This window comes from Hyaena hyaena, unplaced genomic scaffold (assembly GCF_003009895.1).
Source record: "Hyaena hyaena isolate Hyena2069 unplaced genomic scaffold, ASM300989v1 scaffold_408, whole genome shotgun sequence".
In the NCBI taxonomy this organism is placed as follows: Eukaryota; Metazoa; Chordata; class Mammalia; order Carnivora; family Hyaenidae; genus Hyaena; species Hyaena hyaena.
Window position 1 is genome coordinate 1,042,170 of NW_024081041.1, and position 24,957 is coordinate 1,067,126.

The window sequence follows — 24,957 nt, forward strand, 5'->3', positions numbered from 1 at the left end:
AAGAATAGAGCAAGAGGAGGCCTGGGTGAGAAGCAAGGACACCAGTTAGGAAACTACTGCCATAATTTAGGCAAAAAAATTGATGAAGCCTGGATACTGGAAGATGTGGAAAGGAGATGGGTAGGAGAAATATTCCGGAGATCAGGAGGTGGGAATTGAAAATTGTAAACGTTTATCTATTGATGAAGTGGAACATCAGAGACCCTTTTAGGTTTCTGGTCGAAATGACTAGGTGGATGGACATGCCATTAATCATGAAACAGTGGGTGAAGGTGAGAAGGATATACTGACTTTGAGGTGCCTGTGATTTATCAAAGCATCTCCACTGTCTGGTTGAGGACAGCAGACAGTATTTCAGTTTGATATGCAGGATGGAGGTCTGAGTTTACATTTGAGTGAGTCTTAAAACAGGAGAGGGACACCATGGTAGATAAAATTAACTGGTGATGCTCTGTAGAGTGGGAATAAAGGGCCACGGACAGAATTCTGAAAATAGTAACATCTAAGAGTCCCATAGAGGAAGACCTGTCAGAAGAGGCGCCTGGGATAAAGATAAGGGAGTCCTAGAAGCAAAGCAAGAGGAAGCCTAAAGGGGCATAAAAAACATTAAAAGGACCTAGTCAGCCACATTGCTGCGGAGAGCTAAGTCACACATGTCCCCAGGTTTTGGTTACTGGGAGATCTTTGATAATCCTTTACAATTACCAGTCCAGTGGAGCCATGAACATAAGGTGAGGGATGAGAAAATTTTGCCATATTTGGTTAAGGCATGAAGGAGGGGGAGAGAAGCAGAAACAAAAAACTGGTTACTCTGAGTATAAGCAGAAAAAGACTTCTGTTAATATACTCTGTTTTGGGGCTGTAACATGGCTAAGACTGTCCACCAATAATGAATAATATTGTCATCTTGACTAACTCTCCACCCCTTTGTGTGGCACTCAAAAAAAGCATATCAAAATGAGGGAGAGTATGAATTAGATATTATCTGTTGTAACTTGCCTTCTAAAAGGAGAAAAGACCAGTGGAGGAGGCGGTAGAGTAGGAAGGTTTTTGTTTGTGAATGGAGGTTGGGGGAGATTTCAGCATGTTTCTCGGCCAAGGGAAGGAGACAGTAGAGAGGGAAAGCTTCCAATACAGGCAAGGGGTTTGGTCAGTACAACAAAGTCATGTGAAGAAACCAGGAGACAGAATCTGTGGTTCTGAGGACATTAACCAGCCATGACAAAAGCAGAGGACCACTAAGAGAGAGTTAATGTTGCAGAGCACCGAATGATCTCACAGTAACTAAAAGGAAAAAATTACCCAGAATATTTTAAAGATAATCTAAATGAATTAAAGTGAAAAAAAAAAAAAGCACATTTAAACATACCAAATGAGTGTTTCCACAGTTGAAAATAAGGGCACAGTTGAGCCCTTCCCAACATCACATCCTACATTCACTCTGGCATCGAATTGTACTTCGTGCTGGGATACCCCTGTATAAAACATATAAAACCCTGTATAAAAACATGTTTTTATAGACGCTAGACAAATAATGATGAATGGGTATTCTCCTGTAGGCCTGAAACCTGCTATCTCTGATTTAATCAAAACCCAAAGTGCATTTTCATATGTGTCATGGTCTCAGTGACTTTTCATTATTCTTTTTCCATTTTGATATTTGCTTAAAATGTAATATTAAGTATCATAGAATGTTTTCACACAAAATATACATCTTTTAATATTGGTGACTTCTGTTTGGAACAATGCCAGAAGTTGTTGGGTGTTATTTAAATTACAGATCATCTGGAAAAAGTAAATTATAGATCCTCTGATACAGGGATATATTTAATTTTTAATGCCTTTTTGCACTAACTGCCTTTACAAATTCTCTTGAAATAAATTTTAATATTATAGTTAAAACAATGGAGTTTTAATTCATTCTACAAATATTTAAGGTCCTACTGTTGCCAAGCCCAGATGGCTCATATGTTCTTTCAAACATTTAAGAAACAGATAAATCTTATATTATTTAAATTCTTTCATGGTATAAAGAAACAGGAAATTTTCAACTTTTTATGAAGTCAGTGTAACATTATAGTACCTAACAATACCACAGACCAATTTTACTTCGGCAAAAAAATAAAATACATAGAAGTATTTTGAAAGATAATACAATAAAATCATTCAGCATGTATTCCTGGAATTCAAGAGTGTTTTGGTATTAGAGAATTATATAATAATACCATAGTACTAAGTCAAAAGGAGAAAAATCCTATATCATCTTAGTGGATTTACAAAATTGGCTGACAAATGACAGCTGGACAGATATCCAAATTTTTTATCTATCTCTGTTAAAAAATAAATACCTTGTTAAGCTATTGATAGTAATTGTCTACTGTCAAATATCATTAACCAAAAGCTAACATATTTAATTATCAAACACTAGAAATACGTTGTCCAGTATGGTAGCCACTAGCTACATGTACTATCGAGCAGTTGAAATATGGCTAGTCTGAATTGAGATGTTCAGAAAATGTAAAACACGAGATTTCAAAGACTTTACACGAAAAAAGGAATAAAATATCTCAGTAATTTTATATTGATTTACATGTTGAAATTATCATTTTTAATATATTATTAAATAAAATATATTTAATATTGCCTGTTCCTTTGCCTTTATTCTTAACTTCATCAAGGAATAGTTGGCAAATATAATTGTATATATATAAACTGTACAAAATGATGATTTTATATACATATACATTGTAGAATGATTACCAAGATTGTGAATAACATATATATCACCTCACATTGTTAACTCTTGTTTTTTGTTTGTGTTGAAAATGCTTAACATCTACTTTCAGCAACTTTCAAGTATACAATAGAGCATTAACTATATAGTCTTTTGACTTTTTAAAAAATGTGTTTACTAAAAATTTAAAATTATGTATGTGCAATCACATTTGTGGCTCACATTTAAATTAAAACCAGGAACAAGACAACAATGTTACTTAACATTGTTCTAGGTGTTCCAGCCAATGCTGGAAGATGTGAGAAAGAAAAGACATAATTTTTGGAAAGGAGGCTGTAAACTAATTATCATTTTTTAGATGATATGATTCTGTACTAGAATACTTAGTAGAATAGACTAAAAACTGTTAGGAACAGTAAGTTGGCAGGTTACAAAGTTAACAGACAAAAATCGATAGCTTTAGAAACTCTAGGAACATAAAAGACCCTTAAATGATAAATCATCCCACGCCCTTGAATAAGAAGACACAATGAAGTAAAGGTGTCAGTTTTCCTTTATGTATTCAATAAAGTCCCAATTACATACAGAATTTTTGTTTTTTAAATGAAAAGTTTACCTGATAAGAAAAACCATGAAAATACTCAGGAAAATTCTGGAAAAGAAGAGTGCTAGCGAGGGCACTAGTCCCACCAGACAGTAGGGCATATATGAAGCTACAGGACTGATATTTGTGGGCCAACAAAGAAGAAGATAGATTGTCATTTGCAACCAAACAATCCAATGCATTTCCATGCATAAACTTTTAAAAAATTAGAACAAAACTCATTTGACTCACAGGGCTATTGATATGGGAGAAATAATGTTTAAATAAATGGAACAGAATAGGATCCAGAAACAGATCAGCAGAAAAGTAAGAAACATTGGCAACTCCCTTGGCAAGGAGTTACATTTCTGTAGTTAAAAAAAAACAAACAAAAAAACAAACATCAGCAATAAAAAACAACAGTGCCACACTGCTTTTGTTCTTATTTCTTTTTTTTTTTTCCTTTTCTTTCAGAATGACAAAGTTTAAGGTATTGATACCAATGCTGTCTAGGACATCAGTGAATGGGTACTTTTTTTTTTTTTAAGTTTTTTGTTTTTATGTTTTATTTATTTCTAGGAGAGAGAGAGACAGCGCGAGCAGGGGAGGGTCAGAGAGAGAGGGAGTCACAGACTGAAACAGGCTCCAGGCTCCAAGCTGGCAGTCAGCACAGAGCCCGACGCGGGGCTCGAACCCACAAACTGTGAGATCATGACCTAAGTGAAAGTCGGACGCTTAACCGACTAAGCCACCCAGGCACCCCTGAATGGGTACTTTTTTAACTATTGGTAGTAAATTGATGCTCTGAAGGGCAATTAATCTGAGGTATAGTTGCACATTTTGCCAAGATATACATATGCACACACATGATGATATTGCAGTATCATTTGTAACAGGGAAAATCTCCCAGGAACCACATAAGTGAGAAATTAGTTGAATTGTATGCCACATTTTTAAAAAGGAATGGGGTAGATTTCTATGTACAGATAAAAAGATACCTACAAGATAAATCACTAAGTGAAAAAAGCAAGGTGTAGCTTTTAGTGCAAATCCAAAATAGTATTTCATACATATTTTATACATATTCATACATTAGATTTTATACATATTCATACATATTTGTCTGGAAGAGATCAGAAAAATGAACAGTGCTTACCAATGGGGAGAGGGTTTGTTGGATTTGAGAATAGACAGGGAGAAACTTCTGATATTCTACCCTTCAGTGTTTGGGTTTTTTAATGTTTTATCCCAATTTTCTTTTTTGTTTGTATGTATTTTACATGTCAACAGTTTACGTATTATTGGGGTGATGAGGTTTTAGACTAATTTTTAATTTCCTTATATTGCCCTGTTTTTTTTTGGTAACAGGTACCCTTAATAATTTTAAAGTCTAGTTCAGTCTTAAATATAAATAGCAAAAACACCCCAAGCCTCACTGAACACAATGTATATATTATATTGTGCTCATATTTTATGTACTTTTTATGCTTAGTTATCACTATTTATATTTTTTTGGCCTAAAACAGTGAAATTCTGACCTGAAATTAGTATTGGGTTTACGGAGTCAAATAAATAGAAGAACATCATTTGGGTTAAAGGGCGTATTTGCAAAACAAAAAGTGTAGTAGATAAATACACTACATTAAGCAAGAAACTCAATATTCTCTGTCATCTAAAGATTTTTACCATTTAGCAAATATTTGATCTTTCTTTGTGATTCTTGGTTCAGAATAGGCTATTCAGCAGTATTATTTTAGAAACCCCAATTGTGCACCATCAAGAAAAAACAAATCTTAAACTAGTTTGAGGAACTATTTTAATTAGAGGTAAAAATACTTGGATTCCTCCCATTTAATACTTTTTGTATCTGTTTGCTACTCCATCATCACCGCTAGCAGGTTCCTGGTTTTTCTCTTTCCTTCGGGAATTCTAATAGCTCCTTGGCCGCCCTCCCTGGCTCCTTGCCTCCCTGCCTTGAGTAGTACCCCCTGCAGTGAGCTTTCCAGCCACAGATCTGAGCATATCACCCTGCAGTTTATATCCCTTCAAGACTCCTTCTTGCTTTCAGAATAAATTCAAGCTCTTTGTAACCCAGTCCTTACCACTAACTAGTCTTTCACCTAGTTTGCCTCTTGCCGAGCCTTCCTCATGCAACCTCTCTTTGAGCTTAGGCTTTATCTCCCATAGCAGCCTATGCTACTCTTTTTCCAAGCTATTAAAATATGTTGTTGTACTTACCCGTTCCCACTGGGCCCTGCAAAACTCTGGAAGTAGGAACTCTCTTCTATAACTATGCTTGCTGTGCTGTAGATGCTCAATAAATGTTGAGTCAATGAACGATTGGATTGTAAACACTTTTGAAATGTAATACAGTCTTATGCATGTATGCTTTCTTCTGATTTGGAGAATTCTGATGAATCTTGGTTTATTTAGTATGTGAAGATACTGTCATCAAATGCGATACTATTGTTCTTCATCAGACCATCTAATATACTTACGTGATACTGTTTTTCAGTCTTGATGATCTTGGTTTTTCTGTTTGATGTAGCTCATTCAACTGATTCTGAACCAACTTACACTACCAGACCTGTGTAGATTAGCACAGACTTGCAAACTACTGAACCAGCATTGCTGTGATCCTCTACAGTACATCCACCTCAATCTGCAGCCGTACTGGGCAAAACTAAATGACACCTCTCTGGAATTTCTGCAGGCTCGCTGCACCCTTGTTCAGTGGCTTAATTTGTCTTGGACTGGGAATAGGGGCTTCATCTCTGTTGCAGGATTCAGCAGGTTAGTGCCAAGCCGTGTTGTGGTTATTGCTATGTGGTCTTTTCCGTATTCAGAGTGTGAAAGTATCTTTCATATACTATAAACAAATAAAAAATAAATCCATTTTGTATCATCATGTTCAGATGCTTCTGCTTATAAACATAAGTTTCATCATCCCCCTTCAGCTAAACTTTATAATAAGATGAAATGAAACTCTGTCCTTTGCCTCATATTTTTTAAATCCCAAGTAACTGTAAACAGAGCCCCTTTTTTTCCTTTCTCATATTTTCAGCGTAGATGATTAACACATTTTAAAAACTATTTCCAAATCAAAATCCACCTCTCTAATGTGATTTGTCAGAAATGGAAAACAATTTATTATAGAACATTTTTAATTAAATCTTAATTACATGTGCAATACATCACCCAAATTTAGAAGCTCATTTAAACTAATTATGTTGAAAATGGGATTGCATGCTAAGGAGACGACCACACTTGCAGACCTGCCCAGGTGTTTCTGCTCCTTTCTATTGAAGCGTTTCGTTTCCTTACTATTAAATATCACCTGTTAAACATTTGAAAGCTCGCACAAGTGCATATTCATTTAGTAATGCCATTAATTTTTCTTATGATACAAACAGGTGCTTTTCTCTTAACCTTGCTGAGGGTTATTCTCATTTTATGTTACACTACCATCATTTCATTAAGTTAAATAATGAAGGAGTAGAAACTTTGGGGGAAATTACCTGTTATTTTTGATTAATGAATAATCTTCTATCCTGTTTTTAGAAGTTAAAAGTGAGCAGCAGCTCTCCCTTCACACATCCTCAGTGGATACATTCTTGAACAGAGGTTTATGAATTAGAAATTTGTATATTGAGCCTTGTTTTCCCTTGACTAGACTATAAAAATAAAGATACAGTTCCAAAAATAAATATTTGATAGCATAAGATTCAGATGAAATAACTAATGTAACAATGTGCTCAAAGTGCTAATATTGATAGTTTATGCATCAAAGTAAAAAACACAAGCAGTGATGGCTTATGACACATGGTGAAACTACGGATGCCCCGAGTTCCTTTCTTTTCCTCCAAAAGTAGAGCCAGGGAAAGGAGCTCTTAGATAAAACATTATGGGATTGTGAGTCAGAGAGTATAATGATTTTATAACATGCTGTGTATACAAAATGGTTTCCATCATGTGAAGTTTCTTAAGAGATGTCTATGGTAGGGGTGCCTTGGTGGCTCAATTGGTTAAGCGTCCAACTTCGGCTCAGGCCATCATCTCACAGTTCGTGGGTTTAAGCCCCACGACGGGCTCTGTGCTGACAGCTCAGAGCCTGGAGCCCGTTTCAGATTCTGTGTCTTCCTCTCTCTCTGCCCCTCCCCCACTCATGCTCTGTTTCTCTCTGTCTCAATAATAAATAAACATAAAAAGACTTAAAAAAAGAGAGATGTCTATGGTAGAAAAGTAGGCATTTCGTTTTTGGTAGTGTGATTTTAGTGAATTTTTATAGAATCCACACTTTAAAAATTGCTAGACATTTGACAGCAGTCCAGTGGAACATGGCTTAATCCTTTCTGCTTCCCCTTGGCCCAGACACATACACTTCATTCGAAAATTGTCCTCTCTGCTGATAGGACCAGGAAACACGGAGGCTAACGATGACTGGATATTTAGACTAGTCAGATGACAAGGCTAACTGATTCTTAGAATAACTGTGTCAGTAAGCATTATTTTATATTTTAAGGACCTTTCAGGTATTTTAACTCCTCTGGTAGCTCTTTCCTCAATGTTTTCCATGACTGGGAATTTATTGTTTGTTTTCACCCTTTGTGTATAAGGAATTATAGTGAATGTTGTTGGCCACATCAAGAGATGTTTAACGTGGTCCCTATGTCCAACTACAGAAAAGATAAAGATATTTAGATTAACATGTAAACATCCTATATATTTTTACTAATAAAATAAATTAAATAACAGTATGACAGCTAATGAGTATAGACATTAAAGAAAACATTGGTAGGGAACAGCTGAAGCCCAGCTTCTTTGGCAAATATTGCATGTGACCCTGATATACTGAGTAAAATGTAACGGTAATATTAAATCATTGTTTTAAAACTCCTTTTATGTAGCTCATTCTGATGCATGAGCAGAGACGTAAGTTGTGAGAAGAAAGTTTGGTAATGCTACTTTTTAATTTTAGACTCATAAGGGATAAAGATCTTTTTGCAAGACTAAATCTCCAATCTACTCTCTCTCTGGCAATTTCTCTTCCATTTTCAATCCTGCCATGTTAGTTGCTGTGGGGCTGTTTGAATAATCACAAAGGTACATACATAAATTGAAGTGTTCCATATTTTACTGTAGTATTTCAGAGAGTAAAACTATAAATCTTGATAGCATTCCTTTAAGCATCGTCTTCATTCCCATTAACAAAATAAAAAGTTTAAATACCAGGGAGAGAGAATTCTTTTTCTGGGTGGGAGATATTGGAGTTTTGCTTACTGATTGCTGTAGGCCCCCTTGACTTGACTGCCGAATTGATAGTCATTATGCCTTGTAGGCAGCATTCCCAGAATAAACAATAAATATTCATGGCTTGATTATTAATGAATAATCTATGAATAAGTATGGTCTATTTATGCTCATTACTGTGAAGAAGACTTATTTATGATACTTTAAAGAAAAAAAATACATTTTTAAACTAGAGACCAGTGATGATGAGTAAGTCTGTGGGAAAAGTTTGATATGGCTTATTTTGTTGCCAAAAAACCTTATCCTCACAAGTTGGAACTGTTTAACTGGATTTCAAAGAACTTTTTAGGAATTTATATTATTCAGAAGAGCAGGAAAATAGGTTGAATTGGAATAACAAGAACTTAAAAGTTTTAATCAGTTATTAAAATCCTGTTCTATCCCCAGATTTGTGATTTGCAACTTCAAGTACTGCTCATGCATATCATTACTCATTAAAATCACATCTTTCATAATTCCACTTTTCTGTTATAATACATTTCCCTAAAGTCTTGGATATTTCTTTGCCCCTCCACCCCGCTGCCCTGGCCTGTTTGTGCTTTGAGGCTTCATCATATCACTCTGATGCTCAAAAAAGCCTTAGGTTTATTTTTTTCCACTACTGTTTTTCTTCAGATAGTTGCCTAAATTCAACACCTTGGTCTCCACCTTAGCTATGTAGAGATTTTTACCCCTGACTCCTCTCATTGTTTCCTTCAGAAAACATTGTTGGATGCTTTTTAGATTCTAGAACTATATTCGATGTCTTGACACAGGCTACAATTTTATGGGATAAAGAGCACATTGCCTGTTTGTTTATTCAGTTGCCTACCTATGCTTTATACAGCTGTCTCTTTTAGCATGTCCAATTCCCAGAGATTTGAGACGATTTTAAAACTTTTTTCCCCTGCCAACAAGTTTTGTTTTTAATGGCTTTATTTTGGATCAGATGTATTAAATAATGTTCCAAATTACATGGGATTAAAGATTATCTTAAATATGTTGTTTTATAAAACTCAGTGAGAGTCCGTTAACAAAATATACCATTAGGAATCAGAAGCCATAGATCTTTATGTTTAATTCTCCCCTTACCTTTATACATCAGGCAAGTGTGAGGATTAGTGTCTTTTATTTTGATGAATAAAAATCATAATAAATCATTCATTCATGTGATTTTATTATTTTAGGCTGCAAGTTACCATTTAGTAAATTACTTCTTATGTACTTATATTATTCTGGACAAATTAATTCACCACATAAGGATAAGCCATTTATTTATTTTCTGATAGCAGGAGACCTAGTTTGGGATTGTTCATCTGAACTCGTCTTCTCATAATACCCCTAATATCAAGACATAACTTTATGAGAATTCATACCATGGAATGAATAGGCTGTAGGAAATAAAGAAGCTGTAGTTCTTGTTTTGGGTGGCCAGTGTCACAATTGAGATGAATGAATAGATGACCAGAACAAAAGCATATTGTAATTATGCACTAAAATAAAACTTAAATCAGGAGCATTAAGGAAAGAAACAAGAGTTGCATTCAGCTAATTAATCGACTCTGCTGCTACTTCTGCCTTCTTGAACTGGAGAGATAATGAAAAATTCGATGGTGTAGATCTTATAAATTTAGGAAAACAGAGGATGGGGATATTGACTAAATAATCTACTCAGAGTAAAAATATGCAATATAGAAAAGAGAGAGGAAAGTTGGAAAGGTAGCATAGGCATGTTCGTTATCTTCATTGTGCTTCTCAAATTCTACCATTCATTAAATCAATTTGGGAAGTTTTCTAGTCTGTTAACCGGTTGGTTTTCTGCTTATTGGTCTGATATCACTATAAAGTTCAATAATGAGAGTAAGGAGAAAAGGGATGTCCAAGTATTCCAAGTCCAATATGAGAAAGAATTATAGAACAAAGTGCTTTACCAAATAATGAAGACCTTCAAGAGATAAGATGCCTAAAGATTTTAAGAGTTAATATGCTCATTTAACTTTTATAATCTTCAAATACTTGTAGAAGTACCAAATCTAAAAAGGATAGTCTTTGTTTTTCTGAAACCCTACATCCATTTCTAGGTTGCTAGTTTATAAAAATATGAAGAACCACCTTTAACTATTATTTTTACACCCAAAGCTAGGTAAAAACTGTTAATTTTGTCCTGTGTCTTGGGAATAGCTTAACCCTAGTAAAGGAAAAATACTGAGTCCACAGAACTTAGTCTGTTCCAGAATAGAGAAAATGTAATGCTTCAAGTAAATTTTCATAAGTGGAATTTGAGGCAACTTAGAAAGCTCGACGTAAATAAATTAAGGAGGAAATTGTGGTTAAGAGGGGAAAAAAAAGTAGTAGTTGAGGAATAGATGAGCCTGAGTTCAATTTAGCACATAGGAGTTATGTCATTATTTTATTTATTTATTTATTTATGTTTAATTTTTAAAAATATTTATTCATTTTGGGGAGGGGGAGGGGCAGAGAGGCATAGAATCCAAAGCAAGCTCCAGGCTCTGAGTTGTCAGCACAGAACCCGATAGGGGGCTCAAACTTGTGAACCATGAGATCATGACCTGAGCTGAAGTTGAACTTAATTGACTGACCCACCCAGGCACCCCATCATAATTTAGTACACATTGCCTATATTTGAAATAGATCCAGAACTTGAATACTGAGCACCACATTCAGTGCTGCCACCTGGATCTAGTGCACCGTCTTTGCTTTTCTGAATATTGTAGTGGTGTCCTGACCGCCTCCCCTGTTTTTACTCCTCTTCCCCTTCAGTCTGTTCCCTGCATAAAAACGAGAGTGATCCTACTAAAACACAAGAAGTTTGTGTCACTTCTCTGCTCAAGACCCTCTGATGATGGAGAATGCCATCGCCCTCAAAATAAAAGCCAAAGTCTTTATGGGACATACACTGTATGCATTGCCTCTTGTCTCTCTGACCTGCTCCTCATCTCCCCCTCACTTTGTATCTCCTGAATTAGTCTTTTTACATTTCCTTACTCTGTGTAGTATCCTGCCCCAGAGCTATTATGCTTGCCTTTCCCTTGGCCTGGGATGCTCTTTCCCAGATACCTGCTTTGCTTATACATGTACTTCCTTTGGGTTTTGACTCATCTTCTCAGTGAAGCATCTCTGACCACCCTGTCTACCCTTGCTACTTCCCATTGTCCTTTCCCACTTTTCTTTCCTCCTTGATACTTTTCACTTTTTTTTTTTAAAGTGTATTTATTTTGAGAGAGAAAATAGGATGGGGCAGAGAGAGAGGGAGAGAGAATCCCAAGCATAGTCAGTAAAGAGCCCAGTGTGAGGCTTGAATTGACGAACCGTGATATCATGACCTGAACCAAAGTCTGATCCTTAACCTACTGAGCCACTCAGGTGCCCGGACACTTTTTACTTACTATTTTAGTTCTTTATAGCCTGCCTCCTACTAAAATGTAGTAAGCTGGTTAAGAGCAGGGACTTTGTCCACTGCTAACTCCCCACTGCCTAGGGTAATGCCTAGATCATAACAGGAGCTCAATAAATATTTGTTAAATGAATGAATGCACATGATTGATGCAAATTGCAGTTTACCTAATTCAACTTAACAAAGGTAACAGTAGTGAGACAGGTTTAAAGAAATCCAGGGAAGAGAGTAGCTTGAGGAGTGTCAGGACATTTTTAAGGAAGGGGTGGGGTAGGCAGTTGTGCGAAATGCCACAATAAGTCAAGTAATTCAAGCACTGGAAAGAAAGGGCACTGAATTTGGCATTTAAAAGGAAAGGGTGAATTTAGGGAGAACAGAACACATATTGCAGCAGATTGAGAATAAATGCTGTTCGGGTATAAATAAGGTATGTGGGCAATAGTTATTTTCAACATTTAAAATAAATTTGTAGTAATTGAATTTCTTATTATTGTTCGAATATGGGTTGGCCAAGATTTAACTTTTATTTTAATGTTCGTGGGGTGCTTTGACCTTTACCAACTGCTTTCACATATTGTTTGATGTTCAAAACCATGAGACAGTGTGGTGAGTGCCGGTATGTAATTCCCGTCTGCTTTTTACAGCTGAGAAAATGCTGAAACTTGGGTAAATGCCTTTTCCAAGGTCACATGCTTGGAAATGGTAGAACAGGGCAAAAAATGAATCCTTTAGTGAGTGATTGATTTGGTCAGTTTTATTTTATATGTGTATTTGAAAGCTAATTAATCGATTTAGGAAAAAGATGTGGCATAAATAAACTAACGGTATGTCACTGATGTGACATTGTGATAGGCAAGAAAATGCCAAGAGTCCTGGATGGGGATGATTTGGTGCACTTAGGGTTCAGTTTGCTTAGGTGATGATAGAGTTTCATGGATTCAGATACTCTTAGACTCACATCTACTTTTATATTATTTTCTGATGATGATTATGGACAGGATTATTTCCTGTGCCCCCCACCCCCACCATCTGTAATGCAATTAAGATAAATGTTGTTATTGCCAGTCTGATGCAGAATTTTATGTCCACCATGTTGAATCATTTCTGTGTACTTTATAGGAAGCTGCAATTGAATATCCTGAAATAGTTTCAACATCAGTGTGGTAAATAGTAACAAATATAAGGAACATTACAATGGTGCGGTTAAACCAATTCCACATTTCCATAGTTAAGAGGAGGTTAGTCTCATTTATTTTGAAGTCATTTAATTAAAGCTTTCACTTTGTGTGTTATATTCAAAGTAAATTATCTAGTACTGAATGGATATTGTTTAGGGGGAAATAACTTGTAAGAGTTTTGTTATGTTTTTGGATTTTGCCTCTACAAACTCAGGTGTGAGTTTTAGTTAGATAGGAGAAATACATTCTTTGCTTTCTTAATTTTTCACTTAGCACTGGCTGACTTTTTATATGATGTGAATACATCTTATCATCTCAGGTTAATTTATTTTAGCTTAATCATGCCTATTTCGGTAAGCAGTAAATGAGAATTTAAGTGAAACGAGTTTTACATTTTCCCTAATAGAAATCCTTCTTCTGAAAGTGTCTGTTAAGAGTTGAGGTAATTCCAGTGTACCTGTAAAAGTATCTTACTTTTGCAAAATTCACATGGAACACTGTTTTTACAGGTTTCTGAAGGTTTGCGGATCTGAATTAGTGCGTCTGGAATTATCTTGAAGCCACTTTCTTAATGAAACTTGCTTGGAGATTATTTCTGAGATGTGTCCCAATTTACAGGACTTAAATCTCTCATCCTGTGATAAACTACCACCTCAAGCTTTCAACCACATTGCCAAATTATGCGGTCTTAAAAGACTTGTTCTCTATAGAACAAAAGTAGAGGTAAGAATAACCATTCTTTACATCTTTGCTAGTGTGATAGCCAACTGAATATTTAGTTGCCCGTAATTGCTCATGATAATGTGCTTTCTGATTTTTAAATAGATTATGATGCCACCTGATTATTCTAAAATCAATAGAACTGATTCAGTCATTTTAAAATTATTTAAAGAGTATCATGTTGTTTTTATAATTATAGGAAAAGGTTCTTCTTCTCTGTGCTCTTAAAAGTTTTGTAATACTGTTCATGTTTCTGGGTAAAGAAATGAGCCATGGGCTGAGATGAGCTGAAATGCTGGCAGGGAATGAATTAGAGAAAGAGGTAGAATGATAGTATTCAGGAGGAGTAAGAAGCAAAGTGGAATTTATCCAGGGCCAGACTTACAAGTTAAAATTCTTGATATCATATTTTAGGAGTCTCATTAATGAAAAATGGAATCTTGTCATGTATATTGACCTTCTTGCTTTTTTCATATAATGACTCTAAGACTTCTTTCCAGATCTCTACTTTTACCACCTGACTCTTTTCATAGACTGTACGTAGGTTAGACCATAACCTATTTAGCCATTCACCAAGTGATCAACATTCAGGTTTTTCCAGTTGTTTTCCTTTTACAAACTATCTAGCAATAATATTGTTTTGGGGAGAATTTTGCATATACATGCTGTTACTGCTATAGGATATAATCCTGTAAGTGCTATTACTGGATCAAAGAGTATGTGCCTAGGGCCCTGTAGGGGCCACTTACTGTCATATACTTGTTTCCTTTTCTTCAGTCATGTTGTTCTTCTTTCTATGACTTGAACATTCTGATCTGGTCCCAGCTCATGGCTCTTACTTTTCTGCTGTCTAGAATGTTTTCCAGCTTATTACATGGCTGCCCTTTTCTTAGCTCAGTGTTCAACTCAAGTATTTTTTTTTTTTCAGAGATTACTTCTTGGACATTGATAAAAAGGTAGCTCCCTTTCTGGTTCATTTCTTTCATGTCGTCCAGTATAATTTCCTTTCTAGCATCTATATCACTCTGAAATGATTTTGTTTTTTTGCTTATTATCTGTCTCCTTACACTGGGATATAAATTTTATGAAACTAGGAGCCTTGTCTGTCTTTTCATTGCTGTGTTTTCCAACATCTAGACTAGTACTTGGTAAAGATTGGCTCTTTGATAAATATTTATTAAATGAATGAAAAAAATAACCAAACTACTTTTCCATAGTGGTATATCCATAGCCTTCCCACTATAGTGAACTTCTGCATGTCTTGAATGTTACCTTGGTCAACTTCTTGTATTTAACTTCTGGTGTTTCAATTTCCTTTTCTCTAAAACGGAGAGAATAAAAATACAGATCCCAAGGTCATTGTGAGAATTAAATTACATGTAAAGTGTTTAGAGGGTGCCTAGAACATAGTACACTCTCAATAAATATTAGCTGCAAGTAACAGCAGTAATACTAATAGTGTCATCATGGCAGTTTTGTAGCATGTTTTACTTTATGGTAGGAGAAGTCTCACCTCTTCTTTTAAACATTTTTTTTTTAATCCTTGTATATTCTTCTGCCACTTTTACCTTTCAGCAAGGATTTTATTAGAAATGCATTCATTTTATTTCATTTTACTTTTTAATAAGACTTCCTGTCTGTTCATGTTGGTCTTGCTTTATGTCCAAGAGCATAGTATAGTTTTTTTCACTTAGGTTTTAAATCTTTCTGGTTAAAAGATTTATCTCTTGCATCTTATAGTCTCAGATACTGTTTTCTATTTAATTTTAATAGGTTATTGTTAAGGCTTACTGTTTTTTTGTATATTTATCATGTATCTGGTCACTTTACTGAATGCTTATAATTGTTCTAATTTTTGTTTATGTCTTTTGGATTTTCTAATATGATTACATATTCAAAATTAATACAGTTTTTCTTTCTTTTTTAATACTTAAAGTGTTCTTTTATTAGATAGAAATTAATAACTAATGTGGAACAATAGAGTCATAACAGGTATACCAGTGTTCCTTTTAATGTGGTGAGAATGTCTTTAATGTTTAATTTTACAAACATCTATACGACAAATATTTGATATCTGTTAGGTGCCTAGGTACTGTTTTAGGACTGGAACTTTAGTAATGAACTAAACAGGCAACTCCTCATGCAGCTTAAGTTTATATGTTGCTTGATATTGCTTTCTGATAAGTAGTCTTTATCATTTTTGTTTAAGAATATTTTATCAAAAATGTATATTAAGCCTCCATCAATATAATGATACGTGGAATAGTCGTTGCATTCCTACATGATTTTAATTTAATACAAAGCTGGGTTAATTTCCTAATATTTTGGAGCCACATTACCTGAGTTTGAATTAGCTTTATCACTTATGAATTGCCACCTTGAGGAAGATTCATGACCTCCTGTGCTTCAGCTGTCCCTTCTGTAAAATGGAGATAACAGTAGTATGTACCACAGAGTTTTCTTGAGGATGAAATGATTTAATATACATGAAGTTTTATAGCAGTGCCTGGTTCATAGTAAACATCTTTTAAGGATTTATACTTATAAATAATTTTTACATCTGTTTTCTTAAGTGAGATTGAGCTGTGGTTTTCCTTTTCATGCTGTTTTATGGTTTGGGGCTAGGATTGTGACAACACAGCAAAATGATTGGGGAAACTCCCATTTTTTTCTTTGATCTGGAATAACTTCAGTAGATGGGAATTATCTGTTTTAGAATTTACCTATAAAACCATCTGGGTATATAACCTTTTTTATTGGTAGATCAGAGTATATACCTTTGTATAGACATGGTGTTTTTTCCAATCTCTGGAAGCCTGAAAGCATGTGAGAGTGTAAGAGCTTCTGTTTAATGTAGTATTTTCAATTTTGGGCACAATGTCTAGCCAGAGTTTAAACGGTGACCTGGTATTGTGGGGAGAAGACTGATTCTGGTTCTGGCCCAGTGACAGTGGTCTAGGTTGAGTCCCATAGTCTCTCACATTCCCAGATTCTTCTTTTGTAAGACAAAAGGACTATTGTCTCTGAATGCCTGTTTAAGTATAGTGTGAGCCCAGGTTTTAATTGGCCTGTCTTGAAATGACTTACCATTTGTGAGTGTAAAATGTCACCTATCTTCTCTTGGGTAGGTCTGTACCTTCTTAAATTATGCCATACCTTATTTTTACTGACATATTAACTATTTTATTGGCCAATGTACTATAAAGTCTGAGATCCTCTGAGCAAGATAATGCCTCATTTAAAAATTTTCCGGTGAAATTTAACTTTAAGAAGAAATATAGCACAGTTAATTATTCAGTGAATCTTCAGGAAGAAAGGTAGGATAAAAACAAGAAATAATACTAACTTGCTAGGCACCTTACATCTATGACAATTTTTAAGAATCACTGGGCTCTACTCCGGAAGCCAAGACTATGCTGTATGTTAACTAACTTGAGAATAAAAATTAATTAATTAATTAGTTAAAATAAATAAGATTCCTTAAAAAAATGTGTATTCTATGGGATGCTTTTGAAATGTTCTATATTAACATGATCTAAGTGTTAGGAAATCATGAAGTAATCCAGTTTCCTTTTATTTACCTCAAAAACCTGATAGAATACGACTATGTATTTTTAAATTCATTTTCTTTTGCTTTTATTAGTTTCAGGTATACAATAAATGATTGAACAATTCTGTACATTAGTGCTCATCCTGTTAAGTGTACTCTTAATCCCCTCTTCCGATTTTACCCATTCTCCCATCCACCATCCCTCTGGCAACCACCAGTTTGTTTTTTATATTTGAGTGTTTTTTGTTTGTTTGTCTCTTTTTTCCTTTGTCCATTTGTTTTGTTTCTTAAATTCCACATACGAGTATATTTTTTAAGAAATGTGATTTACAAAAGCCTGAGAAGATTTCCTATCTGCAGAGTAGAGATCTATGCATATCTAAGTCTAGATGGCAAACATCATCCCAGCTTCCCTCAGTTACTTAAACACAAATGTAAAATCATTGCATGAATGTATTAAATAAAATTTATGTTGTACCCTCTCCTATTAAAGTTTACTTGCATTAGTCCCCTAGTCTGCTGAAATATCATAAAATAATTTATAAGTTTATTTTATACAGTTTTCTGACATTGAGTATGTAAAAGATTTATAAAATTACATTTTAACGATTTACAATTAACAGTAAAATAAAAATAAATTCCACTTGAATAATGTAAATGGGAAAATTCAAAATTGGGAAACACTTACCCAGGTAGTGTTTACTTTTACTCAAGTCTGTTTCTCAAGTCCGTATTCAGTGCTCTCTACTTATACTCTATTATTCACTTCTAGTGTCTTCTCATCCTTGGGGTCTATTTCAGATGCTGACGTGGGTACTCAGTAGTTCACAGGAATAAAGGGAGAAGGCATCACAATCATCTGGTCTCTCTTAAAACAAACAGAAACTACAACAGTGGTATTCATTTTAATCTGCAAATACCCCCGCTTGTCACTTAAGCAAAGCATTATGTCACCCCCTTCTTTCTTCCATGAATGTACACTTCCTGTCCTACACTCAGCAATGTTGGTGGATGGAGAGCAAATGGAATAAGACAAGATTTAGGGGCTTGGCTTCTCTCTGAACCTCCCGTGTAATCATTGGCAGTACATTCAGATGTTATAAACTGTTTTGAAAAAAAGGAACAGCAATTAATTTTAAATGCCTCTGTCTACTCCAAGGAAATATATGAGAAGAAAAAGAAGATACAAATTTGAACTTCCTGGGAGAGGTGTGTGTGTGTGTGTGTGTGTGTGTGTGTGTGTTTAACAAGCAATACAAATTATCCAGTGCCACTTTTATCTGTTTTTCTAAATTCTACAAATTTCTAAAATAAGCAAAAATTAGTGGTATTAAATGTTGAGTTGGTTATAGCATTTCACTTCAGAGAGATTAGATTTATGATGTGGTAGAGTTATACTTTACAGGCCTATATATAATTTATACTAATAAGCACAATACATCTGTGCCATTTTATAAGACTTAAGTCTGTGTGCATAGGGAGCAAAGCTTTAGAGGATGTTGGAGACCTGGGTTTTAGCCCCAAAGTTGAAGAAAGCTTACTGACTATATTGTTTGCTGTCCTAGACATTGTGCATATTATTTAATTCTTTACACTAGTCCAGTGAAAGTAGGTGTCATTCTCATCTTGCAGATGACCAAATGAAGGTCCCAGAAGATTAGTAGCCTTCCCAGTGGCACAGAGCAATATGTTAAAGTCAGAATTTGAACCCAGGTTTGGTTGTGTCAGTGTTACAGTTAAAATTGTAATCTATGTAAAAGCACAGAATAGTGGTTATTCTTGTAACCTGGCTGCCTCTGTTTAAACCAGAGATTTTTCCTTACTACTTATTAGCAAAAAGTTGCATTTGGTGAGGAAATATAACATTGTAACTAAGGTATACGGCGTCATGATCGAGTGTAAAATGCAAACTGTTAAGTTCTATAAATATTTTCTGGTTGAAACTACTCCAAGGAAGTGGAATTTTTGTCTTTTATTTTTATTATAAACAAACTTGCTTTGAAGTCTTAATTGTTCTGCATTTATAACAATTATTTAAATTACATTTAGAAAATTTAAGTAATAGTTTGTGGAATCAATACATAATGAACTGCTTTAAGCAGATGGGTTATATAAGCCACTTCTCCGTATTATACCCTAGTGGACAGTAGCATTGGGACACATAATCCCCCAAATAATTTTAGCAGGTAAAGCGATATGTTGATGTCTAGGTGGTATGTTCCTAGGTAGTTAGGCATTGCCAGGCATGTTGCAGTTCTGATTACTCAGTAAGACTGAGAACCCAGGAGAAGGAAAGTATAATCAGGTCAGAATTGCCTAATAAGCTGGTGGGTAGATCCTGACATGCTGATGTTTCCCCTCCCAAGCAGCAGTGAAACAGGCAGTGGGCTTCTCTCTCTCTCGGACAGATTTCACCATCAAAGCTGCTTGAGCCTCATGAGCCTCGTGTGTAACTTTATCAGGAGATGGGGTTGTACTGTGGTTCATATCCTTCGTATTGCTTGATTGCTGCTTTGATAGTAAATGAAAATGAGAGCAACCTTAAAATAAGTCCCAGTGTCATTGTCACCAGATTTTGAGCCCAGCCCTTTACATGGCCTAGTTCATTAAAAAGGTCAAACCTGTAAAAAGAAAAAACAGAGTAATATGGTAGTTACCAGAGGATAGGGAGTGGGGGGAGGGTAAGATTGATGATGGTGTTTAAGAGATCTAATGCACAGTATGAGTATAGACAATAGTATTATACTGTAAGGATTCAATAGAAATACTGTTTCAATCTCAATCATGTTTCGATATATAAAGGTATTAAAGTAACTCAATGTACACCTTAAATTTACAAAGAATAACACATCAAGTTTATCAAATTAAAAAAAGATTTTTCTGCCAGCTCCACTGCTGTGGCTAATACTGAGGCTCGTACCCTGCAATGAGAGAAAGCAGCAGTAGGATTTTGTTGAGACTTTAGCTATGATTAAAACTTTTGCTTAGCAGTAGGATTCAGGTATCTGATTCACACACTATTTGATAATTTAAAAACTGGGAAGATATTTGTTATTTAGTCTGTATCATAGACCCAAGTCATACAACTCAGTCCTTATCTTGGCTTTTCTACTTAAAAGATTTATGTGCTTGTGCTTGGGTAAGTCACTTGTACGAAGCTCAAAGTATATTTATCCATTAAAACAAGCCAAACTTACCCCATCACATAAACTATTTATTAGGTCATACATGTTTAAGAAAACACACACACACACACACACACACACACACACACACTTTATGAATTAGATGGGCCTGTGTAGATGTGGAAACGATAGGAATTATCCAGCACAGACCTACACAAATATTCCCACTTTTGTCAAATGTTCTTGTACTTCTTCCTAAATAGGAGTATCTTTTGCATTATGTGCTAAGGGAGATTTAGGCTGAATTATCTCTTTTAGCCTTTTGATTTATTTCTGTGAAAGGAATGTTCATTCCTAAATTGCAAACTCCTTAATGTTTTTGAGTGTTTACTTCTTTACGACTAGTGCATAGAACAGTGTTCACTATAGTGAATGTACATAGTAGGTATTCAGTAAACTTGTGTTGAATGAATGAGTGATAGCTATCTCTTATCAACTCATTTTTTCATGAAAGCATATCTATTAAGCAGATGGATGGTTACATCTTCAACTTGAAAACTTTGTAAGAAAATATTTGAACAAATATGTCTTTGTTCATAATTTTTAGCTCTAAAAGATAGTGCAATATCGTTCAGCCTGGTTTGTTCATTTGTCTCATGAGATCTTTTTCATTATTTAGATGTGTTTAGGAATGAGATGAAAAATTGTTTCACCAGAGAAATAACAATCTTCTTAAAACATCAACCAAAAAAAATCAGTAAATAAGCTATTTGCAGAGTCAGTGGTATACATTTGTTGGACTTTAGGAGATGCAGAGCCATAAATGTATGCCTAGTAAAGAAGAAGCTACTATGACAATAGAGACAAAGCAGACTGGTGTGCAGTAAGCCCACGTGCATACTAAGAATGTCACAGGTTTGTGCTTGGTCGGAGTATGGTCTGTGTTGTGTAACTGTATTCGAAGAAATGACCCTCCAGCCAAGACTTAGGCCATGTTTGCTGCATGATCCCAGAATGACTAGTGAAATGGGTTGGTAAATAGGATAATTTGTTGTAGTGAATTTGGTGGCTCTTTTAGGATCTTTAGGTGGATCTTCTAGACAAAAGGTAGGAACTTAGAACAGACAGGAAAGAAGCTTTTGTTGTACTTAGGATCATCTACCATCCTGACGAGAAGGTAGTTAAAACAGAGTTAGATGTATAGTGATGGGAAGGACTTTGTTTCCAGCCCTTTGGACCTTTTCTTCCCTGTTCACAAGATTCTTTTTATGCTTGATAAACATTGATTATAAGCACTTCTTCCGCCGTATATGATGATGTCTTTTCATGAGAGGGGGCCGGTAAAGATTTAACTCATTAAATAGACTTTGAAATACTTAAGAGGAAACCTTTTATTTCAAACTAATTTTAGACTTAAAGAAATGTAGCATGACAAGTAGATTCCCCTACCATATGCATCAGTTTTTTTCCTGAACCATTTGAAAATAAATTAGAAGATACAGTTCTTTACTTCTAAAGGGATGTATATGTTGTGTAACCTGCTGTTAAATATTTGTGTCATGACCTGAATTGTATCTCCCTAAAATTCATATGTTGAAGTCCTACTCCCAGTACCTCATAATGTGACTGTATTTGGAGAAAGGGTTTTCAAGAGGTAATTAAGGCTATGTGAGGTCATCAGGGTGGGACCTAATCCAGTATGACTGGTGTCCATATAAGAAGAGGAGATTAGAATGCAGACACTCACAGAGGCAAGAGCATGTGAAAGCAAGGGAGGAATACGGCCATTTCCAAGCCAAGAAGAGAGGCTTTAGAAGAAGCCAACCCTGCTGACACGTCGATTTCAGACTTCTAGCCTCCAGAATTGTGCAAAAATAAATTTCTGTCGTTAAAACTACCTAGTGTATGGTACGTTGTCATAGCAGCTCTAATAAATGAATGCAGTTTGTAAAGGATGGCATAACAATAACTTTTTAACATACTAAATAAAATGTGTCTTTGAGAGAAGTCATGCACATTTACTGAAACAGTCTGGGTTAGTGTTAGAAGTTCGAACCTGTTTACTTTTTCTTTGTAAAAAAAAAATATATATATATCTGGAATGGGTGTGAGATGGGGCATGATAGTAGCTCAGTAAGAATGTCATTCTGTTGCTTAGCAGCAGACAAGAAAACCAAGTGTGTTTTTTAAAAGTTGGAGTTATAAATGGAACACCTGCATCCAGTTTTGATTGCCTCACTTCAAGAATGATAGAGCATAAATTGAAAGAATCTGAAGAAGTGAAAAAACTGATTATAGGTATTGTGGGGGACTAGTGTATGACAGTAATCCGAAAGTATGGTTCAACAACTGTTTACTGGGCCTACTAGGCAGGGACGACGGTTTCAAGGACCCCACTGGCTTCATCTCCATCAACTAGAAGACAACAAAAGTAGTTGATCTTTACTTCTCTTGGATATCAGCACTCTCCTTTTATTTTCTGTTTTCTGTACCAGTTCATTTGGCAGAGTATATAGATAGGTAAGTAAAAGCGCATCCCACTCTGTCTATTGATGAAAGCGCCTGGGCTGTCCCACTGAAGATATATAAACTGTCTTTTGAAAATGGTTTGATTTGACTTAATGCCACGGATTTGCTTCTTGACACAGATAATGGTGGTTTCCTTACTGCATTCTTATTTGATTTAAAGAGCACATTGTTTTATACTGGTAAGTAGAAGCAGGGATGGCCTTTCCTTTAATGGAACCGGTGCAGCTAACAAACTCAAATGAGAGGGATGGCCTCTCACTTAACAGAGCCAGTGTAGACGACTAAGACCAAGAAGAGAAATTGAAATAGGAAAAACCAGTGCTTGTCACCTAAACTGACTAATGCAGGGTGACATTAGCTAACTGCCACCTAAAATGCAGTCTGCTTCAGACAGAGTCATTTGGCTAGATAACATATAAAACAAAAGGATATTAACAATTACTTTGTTCTTAAATAGCTTAAAAGGTAAGATTTTTAATAACTTATATATAACGTACTATCACATACTAAAGTTAAGAGCTTTTAAAGTCTCTATAATATGTTTCCAGGCAAGAATATATCTGTACGTCTCTTTAGCCTGATAGGCTGTATAGACGTTCCAGTAGGAATGTGAGGCTTTTGGTGGGGTTGAGTGTATGTGGCCCAAGAGAATAGGCCGTGGTTCATTCAGGGTCAAGAAGCCTAACTTGTCAGTGCAGTGAGGTGGGACATAGAGGGAGTGCATCTCTTGATGACCAGACTTGTTATCATCCACCAGTAAGTCAGGTAGAAGAGCTCTACCTGGAAAGGACATCATTCATTAGAGATAGCTGATCAGCACATTCTCTCACTGTTGCCATGTCTTCAGTGAAACTATAGTTAGAAGATTTATTTGGTGAGTTTAGAATGAGAACAATGAGAATTAGTTATGTGACTGAAATGATGAAAGGCATCAGCACAGGACAGGTTGACACTTTCATCTTAACAGGAAGGAAAGAAGACAAAGTCTTTGGACTAGGACACTGTCTTTAGATGAACAGTGCCAACCAACGTATGCCTCAGACTCCTCCTACATGCCTCTCTGACAGTCCAGCCCTTCGACCCCTTTCATGGAAACATTCTTTTTTTTTATAGAGTCAATATGGTTACTGTCAAGACCAGCTGGTGTGGAAACTGCCCTGACTTTGTGACCATAGATACCTGCCATCATCCATTATGGATTGATAGGGAAATCGATCAGTTTAGTCTTCTGTGAGCAAAGATGTATTCAACTGTATGATTATAGGAGAGATCTGCTATAATAGTAAAAATAGTTCTGAAATGAGACTATAGGGCAAGGCACCTATGTGTGGTTTAGTCTTAGATTTTGTTCTGTCACACACTTGGGCTTTTGGAATTTAAATTATTTGAACCTTATTTTGAAACTTGTACTATATAGCCAAATTTCTGAGTATTTGGTCTAGGGTAGCTTTAACCATCTAGTTAGTTTTAGAAAACTTTCCTTTCTTTCCTCAAAGATAGGTATAAGAGCTTTATTAATTTATGTCTTTTAGGGGCTTTAACCGTTTTTTTAAAGAAATCAGTCAGAAGTGTAACTTTTCCACCACAATATTGATCTTAAAGTTTAAGCTATAAAAGACAATATCATTTTCAAGTTGTGGTTATGTATCATTATATAACCTATATTGTATATTTGAACTGTATAAAACAGAACAATTTGTAGTACATGGTTCATAGCAAATCTCTATAAATAATTGAACTGAAATATTCTGGAATGATTATTTCTACATATAGTTAGTTTCAAGGGCTTTAAATAGTTCTCAGAATACTTCAACATTTATTCTATATTGAGATT

General features: G+C 35.3%; 1 protein-coding gene across 1 annotated transcript in view; it reads left to right on the forward strand.

Annotated features, from left to right (window-relative positions):
- FBXL4 (F-box and leucine rich repeat protein 4) overlaps positions 1 to 24,957 on the forward strand; it is an 81,681-nt gene that overhangs the window by 31,162 nt on the left and 25,562 nt on the right. Inside the window, 2 exon segments of the mRNA XM_039252149.1 lie at positions 5,866 to 6,110; positions 13,709 to 13,922. Coding sequence (XP_039108080.1) covers positions 5,866 to 6,110; positions 13,709 to 13,922 — 459 coding nt within the window.